At 39.3% G+C, this 21,319-nt stretch overlaps 1 protein-coding gene across 1 annotated transcript in view; it reads left to right on the top strand.

Moving 5' to 3' along the window:
* Positions 1-6,043: 6,043 nt before the first annotated feature.
* Positions 6,044-21,319, top strand: part of TMC1 (transmembrane channel like 1) — a gene marked incomplete at its 3' end in the record, with an annotated part of 77,030 nt that continues 61,754 nt past the window's right edge. The window contains exons 1-2 of the mRNA XM_082013089.1: positions 6,044-6,526; positions 11,761-11,901. Coding sequence (XP_081869215.1) covers positions 6,093-6,526; positions 11,761-11,901 — 575 coding nt within the window. The 5' untranslated portion in view covers positions 6,044-6,092. The remainder of the gene's footprint in view (positions 6,527-11,760; positions 11,902-21,319) is intronic.

The following is a 21,319-nucleotide window of genomic DNA, read 5'->3' as shown; positions in this document are numbered from 1 at the left end:
CATAAATTTATAGCTATTGCTTTACAGGATATTTTTGGGTTGTGATTTTTATTTTCATCCATTGGAAAAAAAACCTGCAACACTAACCGGGAAAAGCACAGGAGAAAAATCTAGCATGGTCTCAAATACGAAGTGTTATGGTTGTTCTATAAATCTAGTTCTTATTTTTAATTTCTGTCTTTCAAGTCCCCTCTTCCTGTGCCCAGGTTGGGGCAAGCTGTTTTTCTTAATGTTTAGAAATACACGAAGAGTATGGGGTCTATAGCATTAAGGTTTCAAATCTTGGATGTGGAAGTCTGCACCAATTCATTCTTGCCATAGACTTTCTGTGAGATCTTGATATATTATTTCTGGAATGTTTCACAGCTGTTACATGTAGTGATATTTATCCTCACAGAAGTGTTGTGTAGGCACTCTCATATTTAGATGATCAGAACGAATAGTGTGAAAACATATGTAAATACCTAGAATTGAACACCATACAAGTCTTCCTATTTTTTTTGACTAATACGTCACATACATTTGTTGTCTAATATGATCTTCATTGCTGACATTTATACATGGTGGGTACTTAGTTTATTAGCTATCTAGGCTGATGTCTTTCCAGCACTGAAAAAAGTCCAGCACGCTCCAGTCCAGAGGAAGACACAATAATTTCTTGCGAGCCACTATGCATATGACCCATTTCATTGGATTTCTACTTCATAAAGTAGAAATTTATTTTATAACATATACAAAGAGTTTGATAGCATTTTTTGAATTACAGATTACTTTGCATACCACTGAATTTTCTTATGGCACCAGCCTGCAGAATTGCTTAGCAGCAGTCAGTTTTACATAGTAGTAATGTAAGCAGTAAAATTGCAACAATGGGCCATATTTGAGAGAGTAGTTCCAAAAATCATTACCGCTCTCACAGTGAAAAATCAAGGAAACTTTGTCAGTATAAAAGAGGTTTAAAAAAAACCCAAAACATGGAATCTGAGTAGTACCCTCTGATACATAGTGTACAAACAACTTGGCAAAATAAGGTAGGAATACAACAGCCCCCACAATCTGCTAAACCTCCACATCATATAGTAAAGACTCCTATGGTTTTATACATCTTTTTCTGTCCTTAATTTCCTCAATTTGTGAACATTGTGAGCTCTCTCCTGAGCTGTTTGATGGTCTGTCTTCACTGCAGTCTCTGACTTGCAGGTTAGTCTGAGCCCATATTCAGGATGCCCTCCTTTAGTCTTGTTGGCTCATTTGTGTCTGTAGTCTAAAACGTAAATAAGACTTCAAGTAAAATGATAGCTTACTCAGATTACACTTTCCCTGCCTTTAGTCTGAAAAGATGAGAAAGTTTCCCTTAAACTACTGTGGAAAAAAAATCAGAAGGTGATTGAGTTTCCTACAGCATGAGGAGTTATGGACAATAGCTCCAAATATACCTAATGATATACGTATCATTAGGGTAGGATGATGTATCCTGGAAGATGTAAGACCTGAGCAATAGTTTGCTCTGGGACATGTAGACTCAAGGTAGCTGACTCAAAGCCTAATAACCTGATATTAGCCCTATGAATATTAATACTGTGAAGCAATGAGGTCCAATCATACCTTTTCTGGAACAATGAGTAATTCTAGACAGTGCTTTAGTGACACTTAGCTGATTTTAGTGGAGGAGACACCGAGCTTTTGATAAGTGGTATCATATGAAGGTCCGTTTAAAAAAGCAGAAGACAAGTGTACAGATCTAAAAGGATCCCACATAGTGATGATTTTGTTCCTGCATTAAAGGCTATACATTTCTATTTTAACAAACAGCAGCATCAAAAATGCTCTTCAGTTTTCTGTAGGATGATAATACGGCGCCTGAGGAATGCACTCTTGTGATTCTCTGTATTGTGGTTTATAGAAGAACATTTGGGTATAGTGTTAAACTGCATTTAGATTTAGTGTCACTATGAAATATAACTTGTGTGCCATGGAAATGTTTCTCCAGTAATTCAGTAAGACAGAGTTTGCCACAAGCAGCTAAAGTGCTGAGTTATGAGATGCCTAGCCTCTTGCTTTCCTCTTTGAAAAGTGTTACAGTATTAACTCTGAAATAGCCACCTGCTATATGACCTGAAATAGCTTAATAATATTATTAATAATAATAATATTAATAACAACAACAACAACACAGTAATGATTATTTATCTCTCTTATTGCTCAAATACCCAATGAACTAGCGACATCGGTCTTTTTATGACTTGTGCAAAACCCACAAAACCAGAAAGACAATTATTGATACAGCTTGTCTGAATTACAAGTCTCCAGGGACAGCTGTAATGCGGGTGCAATGTGGGGTGGCTATGTAGGTTACACAAATGCATGCATATATGTTGTTCAGGACAGACCTCAGGGGTGGTAAAACTCTTTCATCCCCCCTCCTTAGTGATTTTATTCCTCCTGAACAGCACCAGCTGCCATGACAGCTGACACAAGTGAATAACTTTTAGTTCTACCCTGAGCTTCAGCTTTTATGCTAGTGACACAGCTCAGGACATAGAGTGCAAGGAAACTGGAGGATTGGAGAGTCTTCCTTAGCTTCCAGCTTCTTTTGAAAATAAATTCTAGCACAATACTTTCTGCATTATAACCCAAAACATGGGAGAGATCTCTTACTCTGTGAATACACCAGAATAAGAAGGACAAACCTCTAACATTCTTCATATCAACACATTTCATCTCTATATGAGCATGTGGCTGTGGAGGCAGGAATGTTCTGAAGTTTAGTTTGGAGCTATAATTTTAATTTTTTTTCAGAAATAACTTTTGAAGCTGCGCTTGTGCTTGTTGGGTATGTCTGTAGTACCCACTACTCTTCTAGCCGCATGATTCCATGTAATCACTGCTCATTTTTTCTAGGCTTGTTTTGTGGCAATATATACTTCTGTTTGATTTCATGCTTTTTCTTCACATCTTTACAAACTTTCTCTCTATGACTTATGTGTCTGAGCATTTAGATAAAAAAAAGACATAGACATGCAGGAGTCACTGTACGGATACACTCCCCTTTAATAGTGTTCCCAGTACTTTCTTCAAGCAGCCTGAAATCTATTAATAAGTTTAACACTTTATTTTACCTGAAATGTTGGATTCAGACTAATGCATTTGTTACCCTTATGCTATTAGAACTAATTAAACCCCAACAGCTACCTTCTGCCCTGCTTAAACCTCTGTGTTGCATAGTCCATTGTCACTTTCACTATTGTGTCAATATGATGTCAACTCAAGCACGATACAATTTCACTGCTAATGCATATTTCAGTATATATGATAAACCTCCAGCTGTTTGCTTGTTGTATGTGCTCATCAGAATCTGCAGTGAGGCCAATCTTGAACCATTAAAGTGCTTCCCTGGGAATTTCTGTTTGGCTGGAGGAGATCAGCAAAAGCATTAGTTGCAATAAAAGACCATGCCCTATTGTTGCATGCAAAGTATCTCTTTAGAATTGTCCGTCTTCATCTTTGCAAGCCTTCAATAGCAACGTAATGATCTTTGTCCAATGGAGATCCTGTTACTGTCAGCAGCAGAAGGCATATGTCCAAACAGAACAAAGGAGCACTTATTTTCACATTCCACTGATGATATTGAATGATAACATTTTTTGCATAGTCTTAAAAAGTTACCATGCAGATGCTGTGGAAATGATAGAAAATGTAGTTACAATGAAATGTTTTGTGGAGGGAACTTACACTTCCTACATACAACCCAGTTTTAAAATGCCTGTCAAATTCTGAATTAATAACAATTTGCCCATTATTGCACTCAATGAAACAAGATCCTAGATTCCTTCTCGTCTGCAGTCTTACATGTTTTACTGCTTTCCTTTGATACTGGGTAAAGCTAAGAAACTGTGCCTGATAGTCAGCTACAGCAGTCCCTAAATAAATTGTGGATAAATTTTCGATGAATCACTACTGCCTTGATAAAATTTATAAAAGGAACTAAGGAACTAGGAAATGGGTGGAGAAAGAATATATAAAAAAAAATCAAAAGTATTACCAATGAACGAAAGAGGAAGTTAACTGTAGTTTCTTCTTGCCTGAAAAATGCAAGTATGATAAGAATATGACATGTCACCTGTCCTGTCTGTACAGAGGAGAAATTAGACCACATATATCTGGAACCTACATGGTATGTAGGAGTGGAATGACAGCTATGTATTTCTATTCAGTATAATATTTCTTAGTCTTCTCATCAATCTCCTACTACCATGTATTGCTATGTATTTCGTTGATGTGTCTCAAGTGCTGTCCCAAATGTACAAACTCAAAGGTACCTGAGGAGAACCTATTAGCTCCTGGTTTCTTAGCTATTATTTGGATTGATTCTGAAGAAACATTGCTGGTGAATACCACTAGCAGTTTCAGGAATAACCTGTTAAATAATATGTTCATACCAGTATTTGCAGAGAGTGTATTAATTAGAATTGTATCAGAAAATACATAATAATATTTGTATACTATAATTAGTATTGTATCAGAAACAGTGTGGCCAGCAGGAGCAGGGAAGTGATCGTGCCCCTGTACTCGGCACTGGTGAGGCCACACCTTGAATCCTGTGTTAGTTTTGGGCCCCTCACTACAAGAAGGACATTGAGGTGCTGGAGCGTGTCCAGAGAAGGACAACAAAGCTGTGAGGGGGTCTGGAGAACAAGTCTTCTGAGGAGCGGCTGAGGGAACTGGGGTTGTTTAGTCTGGAGAAGAGGAGGCTGAGGGGAGACCTTATTGCTCTCTACAACGACCTGAAAGGGGGTTGTGGTGAGGCGGGTGTTGGTCTCTTCTCCCAACTAACTGGTGATAGGATGAGAAGAAATGGCCTCAAGTTGAGCCGGGGAGGTTTAGACTAGATATTAGGGAAAATTTCTTTACAGAGAGAGTGGTCAAGCATTGGAACAGGCTGCCCAGGGAGGTGGTGGAGTCATCATCACTGGAAGTGTTCAAAAAACATGTAAATGTGACACTTTGGGACATGGTTTAGTGGGCATGGTGGTGTTGGATTGATGGTTGGACTTGATGATCTTAAAGATCTTTTCCAACCGTAATGATTCTGTGATTCTGTAATTAAATATTATGAAGGATATAATGCATATGAGAGAGAGAAGTATTTTTCTGTCTCCTCTATATATGTGTGGTCCCAGTTTCAAAGAGTACCAGGCAAATTAATTGGATAGTTTCCTGGTTATTGATGGATACCTGAGACAGCATCTCTTTTTGAATTTACTGAAACTGAAAAACTTCAGCAGGGAATTGACCTCAAACCAAAGATTTTTCTGAGCAGAAATACTACTTGCTTCTGTAAATAGTCTCTCTCTTTAAAGTCTCCAATGTTTTTATCATCTCCTGAGTGGTAGAAGAGGACTGTAGTACACTGTAAGAGAGAGCTGAGTCAACTTTTGGCACTATGCTTAGAGATTTGGTTGCTGTAATTGAGAGTATGACTCCTCTTTCTTCTGGGACTCCACTCTTCAGCCATGCTGCAGTTATGCAGCTTCATGCCCTCCAGTCAGTCAGATTAATTATTTTAATCTTCTTTAATCTCAGCCAGTGCTTATCTTTCACATGTTTAAGAAAATCTTTGAGAATTGCCTGAGAAGCATTTTCATCTTCCTTGTTCTTTTCCTCAAGTTGTAGGATATTTTTGTTGTGTTTCTTTTTGAAGGTACTCTGTCCTACATACTCCTTCCATGAGAGGGAGTTCTTCATGGCACCACTTTGGGGCTTACTTATTTGAGTGCTGAAGGAAATTGTAACTATTTTTTCCGTCTTCATCTTATCTCTTGAAAACTATTTGCCATGTTCCAAAAAAGCTATGTTTGTGAAATGGTGTAAGGGAGTACAATGCAGTAATTGCCAAGAATTTCTTAAAATCCCTGCATTCCTAATGAGTGATCCACACTTCACATGCACTGGCTTTTGTTTTCACCCCACAGATGGCAGTGATTTTGACAATGAAGAAGGCAATGCAGCTGAGAATGAAGAAAATGTCAAAGGAACAGGTTAGTAGTGAGGATTACTTTGAAGCCACACGTAGGTGTTTTCTGATTAGCTGTATGAATGAAGTAGGAGAAAAGCTCTCCCTTTTCTCTCATGTGGCTTTTTTTTTCTCCATCACAGACACAGGGGGAAAGAGAGCAACACCGAGAACTAGAAGGGGACATGCCAGAGGAAGAGCCAGGCGTAGTGGTGAGGAGGATGAGGATGATGAAGATGGGACAAAGAGAGCTGGGCATCGCAGGCACAGAAACCGTAGAGGACGGGGACGAGCAGCTGGAAATGAGGGCAATGATTCTGATGGGGACCCTGCAAAAGCCAGGAAGAACCAGGCAAATCAGAAATCCAAGGAAGATGGTGAAGATGAGGCAGATGAGAAAGGGGATAAAACCGGAAAAGGCAAAAATGAGAAGAAACAGGACAAAAAGCCTGATAAGAAAGGGAAAAAAGAGAAGGCCAACAAGAAAAAAGACAAAAAAAAATCAGGATCGGGGTAATTCAATAAATTATTATTTTAATATAAATCCATGGTTATCTTACATAAAACCTGCTTTCATTTATAGTTGTGAAATACCAAGAGTCAGTATTGACTCCTTTACTCATTAAAACCCAATTAGAGTTGGACAGACTTTTTTTCCTGCAGTGAGGAAATGCTGGCTGAGTAAAGTGGAAACTTTCCACAAAGCCATATCCACTTTGACTGAAGTCAGGGGTTTGTCATAGGTCCAGGGTGAAACCTTGGGAAATGACCAGCCAAGTCCTTCTGGGACTACTGATACCCTGAGGATTAGGTCAAGTCTGGTCAGGCGGAATGGGAATTCAAGCCAGGGTCACTCTTATTGTAGTTAAACATCCTAAGATTATGAACTGTTCTCTTGAGAAAGGGAGTGAAAGTGACAGAGAAGGGGAGCAAGTGACATAGAGAGGTGATAACAGGTGAGATCTCTCCTACTTTTTCCTTTCCCCAATGCTAAAATCACCCAAACCCCAGCTGATCTCTCTCCAAAAAAACAAGGTCTAGTTTTATTTCCAGTACAGAACTAAAATCTTGATGCTTTTCACAAGATCAAATTCTTGTTTCCCAGTCAGGTTTGAGCCAGGTTTTTTGTTTTTTATACAAAAGATCAGTACCAAATTTTCAAGCACCCAGAACCAAGGACTGAGATGGGATTTTCTAGCCTGTCTCCTGATCACTCCCTCCGAAATATTACCGTTCACTTTTCCAAAGAATTTAATGCAACCTGGAGTCTTTGGAAGACCTCTCTGACATGGATCACTTCAGAAAACTATTTTGTATTTTTCTGCCATCCTGGCATTCTCTTGCTCCCTGACCCTTCTCATGCTACCGAAAGAAAGCAACCCCTGGGCATGATCTATAATGGAGCAAATGGAGCTAGGCATGCTCATCTCAGTGGAGAGAGGGAAAGATTCCCCTTCCCTTATTCAGCGCTTGTTACAGCTGTTTGTGTTCCCAGAAGCATCACTGGAGAGCACAGCAGGAGTCAAAGGAAAGAAAAAAATACAGTGAGACATGCTGTTGCTTTAATTTGTCCACGATCCCATTTCAATATACTTCTGCTTCATTACCCTTCCCTACAAGAATGCCTAAAATCTTTGTACTGGCTCTTCACTGTGATGCCAATTATGCTCCTCTGTGCAATTTCCTGTACTCTTATAGCAACAGTCCTGAACATGTCAATCCATATTCCTTTGCTTATTATTGTCTTCCATTGTAAATATTTATTGAGTGTTAATTAAAGAAAGACCACTGAAAATATAAAATTGAATGAGGGCATAATGTTTTTCACTGTCTTCCAAAGTTCTTAACATTAAAATACATGTGTTTGGGGTAAGTAATTAGAAATTGCTACCTGCTTCAAGACTTTGTTCTTGAAGTAATAAGTGTAACATTTGAGGAAAAACTGAGGATGCTCTGGAAGATACCTCAAGAACATTATAATTTTAAACTTTTCGGAGACCAGCTGACAAGATTACAAAGTAATAAACATAAGAATATCTTAAATGATTTTTTAAAAGAAAAACAAAAATAATGTAAGAGCAAAGGAAAGTAGGCTGGTGATCAGTTCAACTGTGATTCAGATAAAGGATTTTCAAACCTTCAGGACAGAAGAGGAGGGTGATGGCACAGAAATATAACCTGTCTAGCAAGTCTAGCAAGTACATGAGAACCTACCACAACAAATGCTATGTACTGTTTAAAAGTACATCTTGCTGATGTAGTTTTTTTAATTGCCAAGACATTTCAGCATGAAAAAGCATGGTAAGAGTAAAATAAGAAGTTGAGAAAAACAAAAAGAGAAAAAAACCCAAACAAAAAGAAAATTAAAATTAAATGTGATATTATTCCACAGGGACATAATTGTATTTGCTGCTGTCATTGTGGATTTTGCTAAATTCTGCAAAGACTGCCCTTTTTGGCTAGGTCACAGTACAAATCAGTAGAATCTGGTGCTCTTACCCTCTTCCTCCCCCTTTTCATCTAAATCGGGAAAACCTCTTTATGGCCTAATTGTTCTACATAAAGGATGTAAACGAATCCTAGATTTTTTTTAACCTGATTATTTTGATTTCTGCAAATTTGTGGTAGTGAGTTTCACAGGGTAATTCCATGGCAAAAAGAGTTATTTCTGGGTGAGTTTTAAAACTTCTGCTCTTAGATGCTAATGGTTGTTGATGTGATTGTTTCTTACCTGTTAATGAGGGTGTGAGGATGGCCTGCTCTACACTGCTCATAATCATCATCCCAAAAATATTGATGATAAATAGCTCCTTACAGTCTCACTGTTGAGATCTGTGATATTCCTAGGTTGAAAAGCTGTTTTGTTATTTACTGGTTTGTTTAATTGTGACTGGTCTTAGATAGAAACCTTACGCAGTCACCTGAGCTACAAAATCCTCAGAGAAGGAATCTTATGTTATGCCTAGCCTGTGCAAATTCCGTTTTTACTTTATAGGCCTATATGTGAGCCAATCAACTGATTTTTAGTAGGATTACTCAAGAGTATAAAGCTTATGCAGAAGTCCAGAGGCACACAGAAGATTAAGGCAGTACAGGCACTGCATCTTTTTGCTAGCAGGAAGATTGCTGAAGAGCAGTAAGTGCCAGGGGATGTTATGGGGATTATCAAAAACCCACAGAATTTTCACAAAAAAATAGGAAGAAATGTAGTCAAATTTATGCACTCATCACTCTAGACTCTAAAGTCCTACCAGTCTTTTCTGAAAACATCCAAGCTTTAAGAAAGTATGTTCGTCCTAATTTTTACTTCTGTAAAATGACTTTTCCAAAAATCATGAGAAAAGTATATTACAATCATAAGGAGGATGTGAAACTAAAACCAAAACACAGATGTATAATATGGGCATAAAACCAAAGCACAGATTAACAGTATGAGCAAGTTTATTATGTGCATGATTTAAGAAAGCGCTATTGATTTCAAGAGTTCTACTGACTTAGGAAAAGATGCATTATGTGCATTGAATTGGAGCCAAGGAAGATGGCGGCTTGATGTGAAATTATTTAGTGATGCATTATGCTCTATGTTAGCCTGTAGGTCACAGTGAACACTTCTGGCCTTTAAATGTATGAATCACAACCTTTCATGAAAGACTAAGACTTTCATTTGCAGAAGACAGAATTCTGATTTCCTGTCTTGAATCTCATAGTGTTCAACCACTCAAGATAAAGGCAAAAATCTGCTGTAACTGCATAAAAACAAAACCTTGACTGTGTAGCGTAAACACTCTTGAAAATACTGATTTCTTAAAGATGCTTAGAAATTTGGATATTTTATTATTTTCCTCATTCCAAAAGAAAGTGAAAAATTAAAGATGAGATGTGTTTGCAAAGACAAATAAAGCAGTAGCAGTCAATGGGCACAAAAGCCGATATTATCCCTACTTTACCTCTTGTATTCTGCTCAGCTTCCTTTCCTCAGTAAGCTCACTGTATTAGCACCTACCACTCATATTTTCTACCACTCTCGCTGCAGTCTTGTAAGCTTGCATGTTTCAATTTTACATAACCCAGCAATCTTCTAGCAAAGGAAGTCCTTAATATTGGGCACGATGCTGTCTGCTTTGTAAAATGCAAAGCAGCTGATTGTAACAGCTAAGGATTTAAAGCTCTCTCAGGACAAGATTCCTTTAATCCTTTGGTTCTTCTTAAATGCGTGACTCTTTGCAATGTAATTTATTGACCTTCAATCCATTTGACTTAAGTTTTCATACAGTTCTTCAATCGCTCATCACAATACTGGAATAACAATAACTGTACTGGTGTTCAGTAGCAGTCTGTCTTTCTGTAGATTTATAATTTCCGTGGAAGTGTTTTTTATCACATGAAGTCTGAAATTTTATGGCTGATGTGTTCAACTTTCTAACATGACAGTCTTTTCAAGAAATAGTATTTGAGTCTTTAATGGCAGTGCCTCTGATAACTATGAGAACCTCTTTCTTTCCTTTGCTAACTTACTCCTGTGTGTCTAAAGTTTTTAAACTGATTCCCTGTAGCTTTTGCTATAATGATTTGTATTTCATGAAAACTTACGTTAGATGACCTATGAGAAATTTGTATTTGCTGTATTGAAAACTTTGAAACTTTTCATAAATATTCTTGCTGATAAACCCTTTGATCTTTATGTCACACAAATCTTTAACTAAAGCTGTGTTGTCTGTTTTGGTAGAAGAAAAAGTTTAGAATTCTTTAGTTATCCAGAGAATAGAAACTATACAATTAGGTTACTTAGGAAATGAATCATTCAGCTCTGACATCAGCTTTTGAATATCAAACTCTCAGAAAGGTGAATTATAAGCAAAACAGCCTGAAAATGGCTTGCTTGATAAAGTCTGAATGAACCCTTCCCAACACAAACTAGAAAACTATTTAAAAAAAACAACCTGCAGTACATTTTCAAACATTCAAAACAGAAAAAAGAGGCAAAAGAAAACAACAAGAAACATAGAAATGCATCAAACTGCTTTTACTAAGAGCTCACTTAGTGGTAGTCATCATTGTCAGGTTTTTAGGGCAGGAAGTCAGAGTCTAATGATTTTCTTTTTATCATTTTCCTGTTTGCTGGCATAATGCTGAGGTTTAACCCCAGCCGGCAACTAAGCACCACGCAGCCGCTCGCGCACTCCCCCTATGGTGGGATGGGGGAGAGAATTGGAAAAGTAAAAATGAGAAAACTCATGGGTTGAGATAAAGACAGTTTAACAGGTAAAGCCAAAGCCGCATACACAAACAAAACAAAACAAGGAATTCATTCACCACTTCCCATGGGCAGGCAGGTGCTCAGCCATCTCCAGGAAAGCAGGGCTCTGTCACACCTAATGGTTGCTTGGGAAAACAAAATGCCATCACTCCAAACATCCCCCCTTCCTTCTTCCTCCAGCTTTATATGCTGAGCATGACATCACATGGTATGGAATAGCCCTTTGGTTGGTTAGACTCAGCTGTCCCAGCTGTGTCTCCTCCCAAATTTTTGTACACCCCCAGCCTACTCACTTTGTATGCAGGCTTTGCCTTTCATACTAAAATTAATAACAAGTCTAAGTGAACTGTGTCCTCTCTTGTATACAACAATGAAGGCATTTATCTAGGTTTCAAAGGTAACAAGAATTAACACCAAGTATGTGCATCAGTGAAAACTTCTGTCCTTGCTGAGTTTTGGTGATGGTTTTTGTTCCTACTTTTGTTTGAAGCTCAGATTCTGACTCTGAGGAGGAGCCGATTACAGAGGAGGAGCTGGCCAAGCTGAAAGAAGAGGTAGAAGAAAAAAAGAAACTAATTGCCACACTACGAAACAAGCCATGGAAGATGAAAAAGAAGTTGTCTGTTTTGAAGTATGGTTTATTTTCCATAGTGAATATCTGCCATCCTGCTTTGCACTTTGCACTGTTTTTCTAAACTTTCAGTTTATTTCTAGACCTACTGACACAATGAACTGAAAACCATCTCTAATCTCTTTCACAGAAAGTGGAGGTAGATAGTATTGCAGATCAGTGTTTTCTTGTCCTTGTAGGTCTGAAATCATATAAAAAACTTGGTTATTTTTCCTTTTCAAGTTTTCATGACATCTTCCTGCAAGATCTTTGATTTTTTTCAGTTAGGTTAATGTTGCTAAATTCTTCCACTGATAATTTTAATATCCCATTCAAGAAAAATGATGCAATTGCAGGAATACCTCAGCTTTACTGGGGAGGGAAGAGAGGATTGGTCCTTCGGTTCTAAATTTCTGAAAGAAAACCACATTTTTTTTAACTTATGAAAAAGCAAACTGGTTGGAAACTGAGCTCACATTTTCATGCATTTTTAGGCATGCCATATATAAAACTGTATTTTGCCCTAGCAAATCTATCACTGTATTTTTATTAAGGCTAAAAATTAAGTTTTCATTTACAGTTAAATATTCACCAAGCACGGGAAACTGGGTAAACACAGGGAATTTTACTCTTTTGCCAAAACTGTTATACTCCTCTGTTCTGAATAACTCATTCACCGCAGTACAGCCCAAACGCCAACAAAATGTATGGTCATGTTTCATTAGACACGTTTAATAGAGAAAAAATGGTCTCTCTTGCAGACAGTTTTTCATATGGATAGAAAACACAGACATAATCGTAAGAGAAAGCATATGAAATAGGGTCTAGAAGGTCCAGAAATTTTTCCTTCTAGAAGGTAAAGTCATTTCAGGTAGGATACAAAGGAAGAGGAAATGGAAGATATGTTGTGAAAGAAGGCAACTTGGAAGTGGGTAGAAGAGAACAAAGTACCTAGGAGGTGTAAAGTGGGAGCATTGTGAAGGTGAGAGAAATTTCAGAAAAAATAGATGAGCAGATAGTAGTCAGGCAACAATTACTTTATTTTGCTTAGTTTACAACTGAAGCATCCCCATGTACATAAGGTTAAAATTTGTATTGTTACTGTGAACAGAGCTTTTGTTTCTATAGTCATTCTTGTATCCCATCATTCCTACCAAATCCTAGTTACTAGAAAACTTCCTAACCTGTTACAACCCTTGGAACATTTATTACCCATTATTGCTCTTCAGTGTGGGTGGCCATGAAGCTGCAACATGTAGTCCAAGGGCAATCAAAAGACACTCAGGGCCTTGGGATCGTTGGTAAGGGAAGCCAAAGCAGAGGTAATTCTTTCCTCTGTCCTTCAAGTTGTGGGCAGCAATACTGGAAGAAACAGGTGGATCCAGTCAACTAATACTGGCTCTGTGGCTGGTGACACTGAGACAATTCGGGGTTTTTCAATAACATGACCGTCTAAATGGCACCAGGCCTGCTGGTGTTGGATGGGATTCTTCTCTCTTGAAGGGGGAAGAGGGTCTTAGCTCATGAGCAAGCAGGGCTGATTGACCTTTAAACTAGACTTGAGGGGGGAAGGGTTTGCCCATGAGAAACCATGGGATGATGCACCAAGATTTGAGGCACAGGGTGCTAGTAAGGGCCTTCAGACTGTTGCTCTGTGGCGGGTACACTGGAGCACACTTGAAGTCTTACAGAGATGAGCCAAGGGCTCCTGAGGTAATAGGAGCCAACAGGAAAACACCAGGGAAATACCTCAAAGGAATTAAAGTGTGTACCTCTAAATAGATGACACAGCCAACAGCTCAGGTGAAGTGCCTCTACACCGATGCATGCAGCATGGGCAGCAAACAGGAAGAGCTGGAAGCCACCATGCTGCTAGAAAGCTATAACCTAGTTGCCATTACGGAAACTTGGGATTAATCCAATGAGTGCAGCTATCGATGGCTACAGGCTCTTCAGAAGGGACAGGCGAGGAAGGGAGGGCAGAGACGTTGCCCTCTACATCATGAAATGGATAGAGTGCAAAGAGCTGTCTCTGAGGAATACCCATGAGCAGGTGGAAAACTATTGGTAGGAATCAGAGATTGAGGCAACAAAGGTAACCTTGTGGTCAGCATCTACTACAGGACACCTGATCAAGGGGAGCCTATTGACAAAATCTTCCTACTCCAGCTACAGGAGGCATCATGCCTGCATGTTCTCATCCTTCTGGGGGACTTCAATGACCCTGACATCTGCTGCAAGAGTAACATGGCAAGCTGTAGGCAATCCAGGAGACTCCTGGAGTGCATGGAGGATGACATCCTGTGCCAGGTAGCAGACAGCCCTACCAGAGGGGATGCCATACTGCACCTGATTGTCACCAATGCAAGTGAGCTAATTGGTGATGTCAAGATTGGAGGCAGCCAGGGCTGCAGTGATCATGCACTGGTGGACTTTACAGTCCTGAGGGGTATCAGGCAGGCAAAGAGTAAAGTCAGGACCCTGAATTTTAGCAAAGCAAACTTCCATCTCTTCAGGGAGTTAGTCAATAGGACCCCCTGGGAAACGGCCCTCAAGGCCAAGGGAGCACAGAACAGAGGTGGCAGATCTTTAAGGATGCTTTCCACAGAGTGCAAGAGCTCTGGATCCCCAGGAGTAAGAAATCAGGAAAGGAAGGCAAGAGACCATCATGGCTGAGTCGAGACCTGCTGTTCAAACTAAAGGGCAAGAAGGAAATGCACAGGTGGTGGAAGCAGGGACAGGTATCCTGGGATGAGTACAGGCATGCTGCCCAGTTGTGTACGGATGAGGTCAGGAGGTCCGGGGAGCTGCTGGAGCTAAATTTGGCAAGGAGTGAAAAGAATAATCAGAAGGGCTTCTACAGGCATGTCAGCCAGGAAAGGAAGGTCAGAGAAACTGCACGCTTCCATTGAACACAACTGACAGACTGGTAACAATGGACGAGGAGAAGGCTGAGGTACTCAGCAACTTTTTTACCTCAGTCTTCACTGGGAACTTCTCTTGCCACACCTCTCAAGAAGATGGACCTCAAGGCAGGGAATGGGGGAGCAAAACCCCTCCCACTATTAGATCAGGTTCACCTGAGGAACCTGAACATGCACAAGTTTATGGAACCTGATGAGATGCACCCCCATGAGGGAATTGGCTGATGTGGGTGCCAAGCCAGTCTCCATCATATTTGAAGAGTTCTGGCAGTCAGGTGAAAGTCCCTGGAGACTGGAAAAATGGTAACATGAAACCTATTTTTTTAAAAGGGTTGCAAGGAGCACCCTGGTATCTACTGACCTGTCAGCCTCACCTCTGTGCCTGGGCATATCATGGAACAGGACCTCCTAGAAGCTATGCTAAGGCCCATAGAGGACAGGGAGGTGATTTGAGACAGCCAGCATGGTTCACCAAGGGCAAGTCTTGCATGACCAACCTAGTGACCTTCTATGATGGTGTGACCACATCCGTGGACAAGGGAAGAGCTACTGATGTCATCTGTCTGGACTTCTGTAACACCTTCAACAGAGTCCCCCACAACATCCTTCTCTCTCAATTGGAGAGGAAGGGATTTGATGGATGGACTATTCAGGGCATAAGGAATTGGCTGGATGGTTACATCTGGAGAAAAAGTGGTCAATGTCTCAATGCCCACATGGCGATGGGTGTCCCTCAGGGGTGCATACTGGGACCAGTGCTCTTTAACATCTTCATCAACGACATTGACAGTGGGATCGAGTGCACCTTCAGCCAGTTTGGAAACGACACCAAGCTGAGTTGTGCGGTTGACAGGCCTGAGAGATGAATGCCATCCAGAGGGACCTGGAGAAGCTTGAGGAATGGGCCTGTGTGAACCTCATGAGGTTCAACAAGGCGAAATGCAGGGTCCTGCGCCTTGGTTCAGGTAATCCCCGTATCAATACAGCCTGGGGGATGAATGGATTGGGAGCAGTCCTGCTGAGAAGGACTTTGGTGGACAAAAAGCTGGATGTGATCTGGCAATGTGTGCTTGCAGCCCAGAAGGTCAACAGTATCCTGGGCTGCATGCAAAGCAGTGTGGCCAGCAGGTCGAAGGAGGGGATTTTGCCCCTCCACTGTGCTCTGGTGAGACCCCACCTGGAGTCCTGCATCCAGTTCTGGAGCCCTCAGCACAGGAAAGACATGGGCCTGTTGGAGACAGTCCAGAGGAGGGCCACAAAAATGATCAGAGGGATGGAACACCTCTCCTGTGAGGACAGGCTGAGAGTTGGTGTTGTTCATACTGGAAAAGAGAAAGCTCTGGGAAGACCTTATTGCAGCCTTCCAGTACATAAAGGGGGCTTCTAACAAAATTCGGGACAGGCTTTTTAATGGGGTTACTAATGGTAGGACAAAGTATAATGATTTTAAACTAAGAAAAGGTAGATTCAGACTAGATATAAGGAAGAAACTTTTTACAGTGAGGGTGGTGAAACACTGGCACATGTTGCCCAGAGTGGTGGTAGATGCCCCATCCCTGGAAACATTCGAGGTTGGGTTGGACGGGGCTCTGAGCAACCTGATCAAATTGAAGATGTGCCTGTTCATTGGAACGGATTTGGAGTAGATGACCTTGATAGGTTCTTTCCAACACAAACCATTCTATGATTCTATTATTAACATCAGCTGGTTCTCTCAGTCTGCTTAAATGACATTGTAAAAAAGATGTGTTTGAGGACTACTGGCAAACATATTCACAGGGACGGTAAATGATGATTAACTACAGATGGAAGTGTCTAAATCATATGTGTAATTTTTCACTTGTATGTTTTAGCTCAGCCACTAGTTGTGGGTTTGTATCAGGACACCGTATATGAGTGTCTGCAGCTGTGTCATCCTTTCCAGGTCAGAGGGAATAGGAACATCAATCCTTTCTGGCCTTAAAGATCTAGGTTACTATGAAATGTTTGTAACTGGATGAGTGCTTGTTTTCATCCTCAGTGGGTGCTAAATTACTGCGGGTTTTTTTTTTTCTCTGAGTTGGCCTTTCTCAATTAAGAGACACAATAGTGTGTTTTCAAAATCCCACCCTTGCTCTCTGCCTTTCCATGTTAACAATTAATATTCAGGGTGAAGTAGTCCTTGTGCATTCAGCATGGGCAGCAATTCTACCTAAAAGTCCCTTAGTTTATAAATGTTTAAATTCTTATGTTTATGGAATCTAGATTGGGAGACTAGACATGCATTCAATTTTATTTGCTGACTTCAGAAGGTTTGTTTTGGTAAAATATGCATTAGTGTGCTCTTACAACAGTTTGCAACAATGCTTTTTTTTTCCTATGCTTTGCTACATCTTTCTCTGAAGTAGGCTTGGAAGGATATTATCAGCTTATTTGACCCAGGAGAATGTGTATTCCAAGAGCAAATGACAGTTCTTCAGATTAGCATATCTATTTTGAAGCTACTTTTATTAACTGAAGAAATGCATTTTTTACTGTATTTATGTCAACTAAGTTTCTGAAAATGGTCACCTTTTATTCCAGGCAATCCCATTCAGATAGTCACAATTCTGTACAGAGACATGCATATCTCAGCAGACAAAATAGATAAGCCTAGGAAACAGCTGTAATAAAAAAAAAGCTAAAAATTAATATTTGATCACATTTTAAAATATATGAGCTGAAAATTAGTCATTTAAATCTGTGTTTAATATCTTCGATGACAATAATGACATTTGGAAACAGTCAGTACCTTTGAAAAAATCAAACCAAATAATTTCATAACAAAATACAATCATACACTAAATTTTAGAGAGTCCTGTTTTTGTAATCGGCTCTTTGGAGCCTAAGTTCAATTGAGTTGCAGTGGAATAACGTGGTGTTATTATGTTGCTTAAAATAAGAAGTAATATCTTATCAGCAGGCACTCTACTATGATGTAGTTAAAACAATACAGAAGTGTCTATATCAACATATTTTTGAGCATCTGTGTATTTATTTTGCATTTTAGGAAGTTATTTAAGATTATACCAGAATCATTAATCTGATAGAATGTCATCATTTTTGTACATGTGGAAAATGGAGACACACGGGCTTTAAGTGCCTTAAACCTGTAAATCAATAACAAGTGACTTTTGAATAATTTTATATTAACATTAATTGCTCTTGAAACTTTTGATCAAAAGTTGTTATTAGCGAGTATTTCCCTATATCATCTGCTTCTTTCCCTGTGGAAGTTTTAGAGCAGTATGGAATGTGTGGGGAAAAAAAAGCAGCCTATCTTCTTAGAAGTACAAGAAGAAATTTCCCTATTCTTCGTCTTCCAGCTTCCACAACAGAGAGATACTTCATTGGAGGTTTCTTCTCAGCATTACGAGAAATGTTCTTTACTGTGAGCCAAACCCCACTTCCATGTTTGTTCTGTATTAACATCTCTTTTTTTCTAAGAATGGAGAAAAAAAAAATTTCCAAGAATGGAAAAAAAAATGCTCCCCAGGAATATTCAAGATCTTTAGGGGTCTGGAGAAGTGAAAAAAGTGAGGAAGAAGCCAAGGAGAGGAATGAAAAGAAGTTATGCAGGAAACAGCATCACCACTCTCACAGGCCCTAAGCAACATACATCTTAGGCTGCGGGCTGGGGACATAGTGGTCCGTGCTGTTGAGAGCATGAATGTGGCTGGAGTCCAGACTTTTTCTCATTTCCAAGACAAATATTCTCCTTCAAAAGAGTTTTCTTGTTCTTTTCATTTTCCTTCCACTGGTTTACATGGTTTGTGAGTACTGTTGTTGTGCCTTTTCTATGGGAGATGATAATCTGTGCACATTTCCTCTTGACACTGCCTATTCAGGCCAGCACAAAATTACCTGAAAAGACATCAGGTGATAATGACCATCAATCATTATTTACAAGACTCAGATTTAGAGAGGGGGTAAATTACTGAAAAGATTTTTGGATTAGAAAAAGGTACAAAAAATTAAAACTCATGGGCCACAGCTTCAGCTGTTGCAAATTGGAAAACCTCCAAAGAACGCTATCCCAATTTACCTTTGAGGGTCTGATTTTGGGGACTGCATCCCTGTCTGTGCATTCCCCTGACTGTTTTTTGCACAGATATGAAAGAAAGGGGAAGGTTTAAAGGCTGTGCTCTTGTGTTTGGCTCTGGTACACTAAATTTCTCTCCCTATGTTAGTGCACATAATACTTTAGATAGACAAAGATTTGCGCTATAAAATAGCATAGAGTAGTAACAAGCTATGTAGTTTATATCCACCAGCAAAGCCTATTATGGTACCGTATAATCAGAGAATTGAGCACAAGAATCCAGAAACATGCCAACAGTGGTCTCACTTTAAAGCTGTACCACAAGCCCATTAGCAAGCTAGCAAAACAAGTGAAATGACAATATATATATAAAAAGGTAGTCAAATGTGAAGCTTAGGGTTTTAAAAGGACTTCCAGCTAAATACAGACTCTAAAGAGAGCCATGAGACCTCTTGTTTTTTCTAAGAAAAACAGAGCAGAGCAGTCTCCTCTTCATTTGTCAGGGACAGAATATAATGTGGCAATTTTTCAGTATAGTTTTAGCATCATTTATTCTATTACAGGACTTAGATTACCAGTCAGAACAGACGAATTGGAAAGAGAATATTTTATAAGTATACAAAACCCAAAGATACATCAGGTGCATGTATGGGATGGTGAAAATTACTCCTCTTTGCATGCGCTCTTTGTACTCCAGTGAATCAGTATTTCATCTCTCTTACTGTGGACATACGGCAGTCCTGGAGGCCAGCCTGCATGGCCTGGAGGCCTGCTGGGTATTAAATAACCCTATAATTTGCCTGTTATTACTGCTGAACTGCTTTCAAGTGAGCTGTGCCTGACAGTTGTTTTACGGTCAGTTTTTTAGCCAAACTCTTTAAGACTTGGAGAAGTCCTGGGTAATCAATATTAATATGACATATCTTTTTAATGAGTTTTTAGATCTTGGAGACTGAAACCTTCCTGAACTGTTACTGAAAAATGTAAGCAATCCACTTGAATCCTATTTATTAGCAACAAACTCTGAGAGCTGTAATTCATCCTCTCTCTGCAACACTGAAGTGCCCGAAGTACCGTACACCTAGCACTTTGGAAGCTGTAACTCCACACCTAGCATTAATAATTAACTCAGTCTTCTCTGGAACAATAATGCCCAGATCCATGCAACATTTATTAGTTCCTTGTGTCTGTAATTCAATTAATAAGGTTTCTCTGCAGCTTCTTCAAATTCACAGTTAGCTAACAGGGCACACATTGGCCTATCTTGTGATATAGATAATTTACCTATAACACATGATACCAGTGATTACAAAGCTCAGTTTTGTCTCTCTGTGTTGTTTTTGACACGTCCTCATGTTAGTGAAGTTGCATTACTTCCAAGTAGGCATGTATATATATGTATGTGGTTTTGGTTCCTGTGGTTTCTAAAAGAGCTCTGTGGGTTTAGGACTACTTTTTTTATTGCTTGATCATTCTTTCTGTCCTCGCATTTTATTATTAGCACAAAATAAATGGAGCAAAGGACAAAGTTGCAAAAGTCTGCATGAATGTACAAATAGAGGTCTTTCAGTGAGATAGTTTAGGTATCAAGGTAGAAACCTGATCTAAGTAACATACTGGACCATATTTAACAAAAAAGAGCATGTGTCATAGACATGGAAAGGACATTGCAAGCCTGTTCCCTGACTGAAAGGTGCCAATCATTGCTGAGCTTTTAAAGTGAGGAAGATTTAGAAGTCAGGGAAAGATCCTAGATCCTCTTAACCTACAGGTCACAGAGGTCAGGAGCAACCCAGTGGGACTAACCTACTGGAGAGCTGGTGAGGGAAGAAATGCTGAGAGGGAGAAAGAAACATGTTCTGTTTGATGGTTCCAGCATCATCTGTTTATGGTTTCTGTATTACTTCCTTGCACATGACTGCACACATGTTTCTGCCTCATTGCCCCATAGGCCCCCTTTCAAGATCTGGTTCTGCACTGAATTTGATTTTTACGTATTTCATTAAAACTCTCGTGCAATTTTTTCATAGAATCAAGTTTTTATTGAAATTTGCATTTAACTACCAATTAAATAAGATCTTTAAGTCATGCAAATATTCATGTATGCAGCTAACAGGCTGCTGTTGGGCACTTAATAACTCCTCTGTATGTTTTCATGTGGTGAGGTTCCCTTGTAAGATTTAGTCACTCTAAATGATCGGTATGAAAATGTTATTTATAATGTTATTGGTAAAATCCACTGCACATCAAAATGTAAGACATGCTTGTAGAACATCAAAGATAACTTGATTTTATTTATTCCAAAAGTGAAAGAAATCTTATTTTCTTTCACAAAATAATTTACTTTTTCTTAAAAATAATTTTATTTCTTTCAACTGCATAACAATCATAAAAGCATAGAATCATTTAGATTGGAAAATATCCTTATCGAGTCCAACTGTAAATTTAACACTGC

The sequence above is a fragment of the Phaethon aethereus genome, assembly GCF_964289735.1.
Source record: "Phaethon aethereus genome assembly, chromosome: Z".
Classification (NCBI taxonomy): domain Eukaryota; kingdom Metazoa; phylum Chordata; class Aves; order Phaethontiformes; family Phaethontidae; genus Phaethon; species Phaethon aethereus.
The sequence above is the reverse complement of the archived record's forward strand: the minus strand, read 5'-3'. Positions and strand labels throughout refer to the sequence as shown.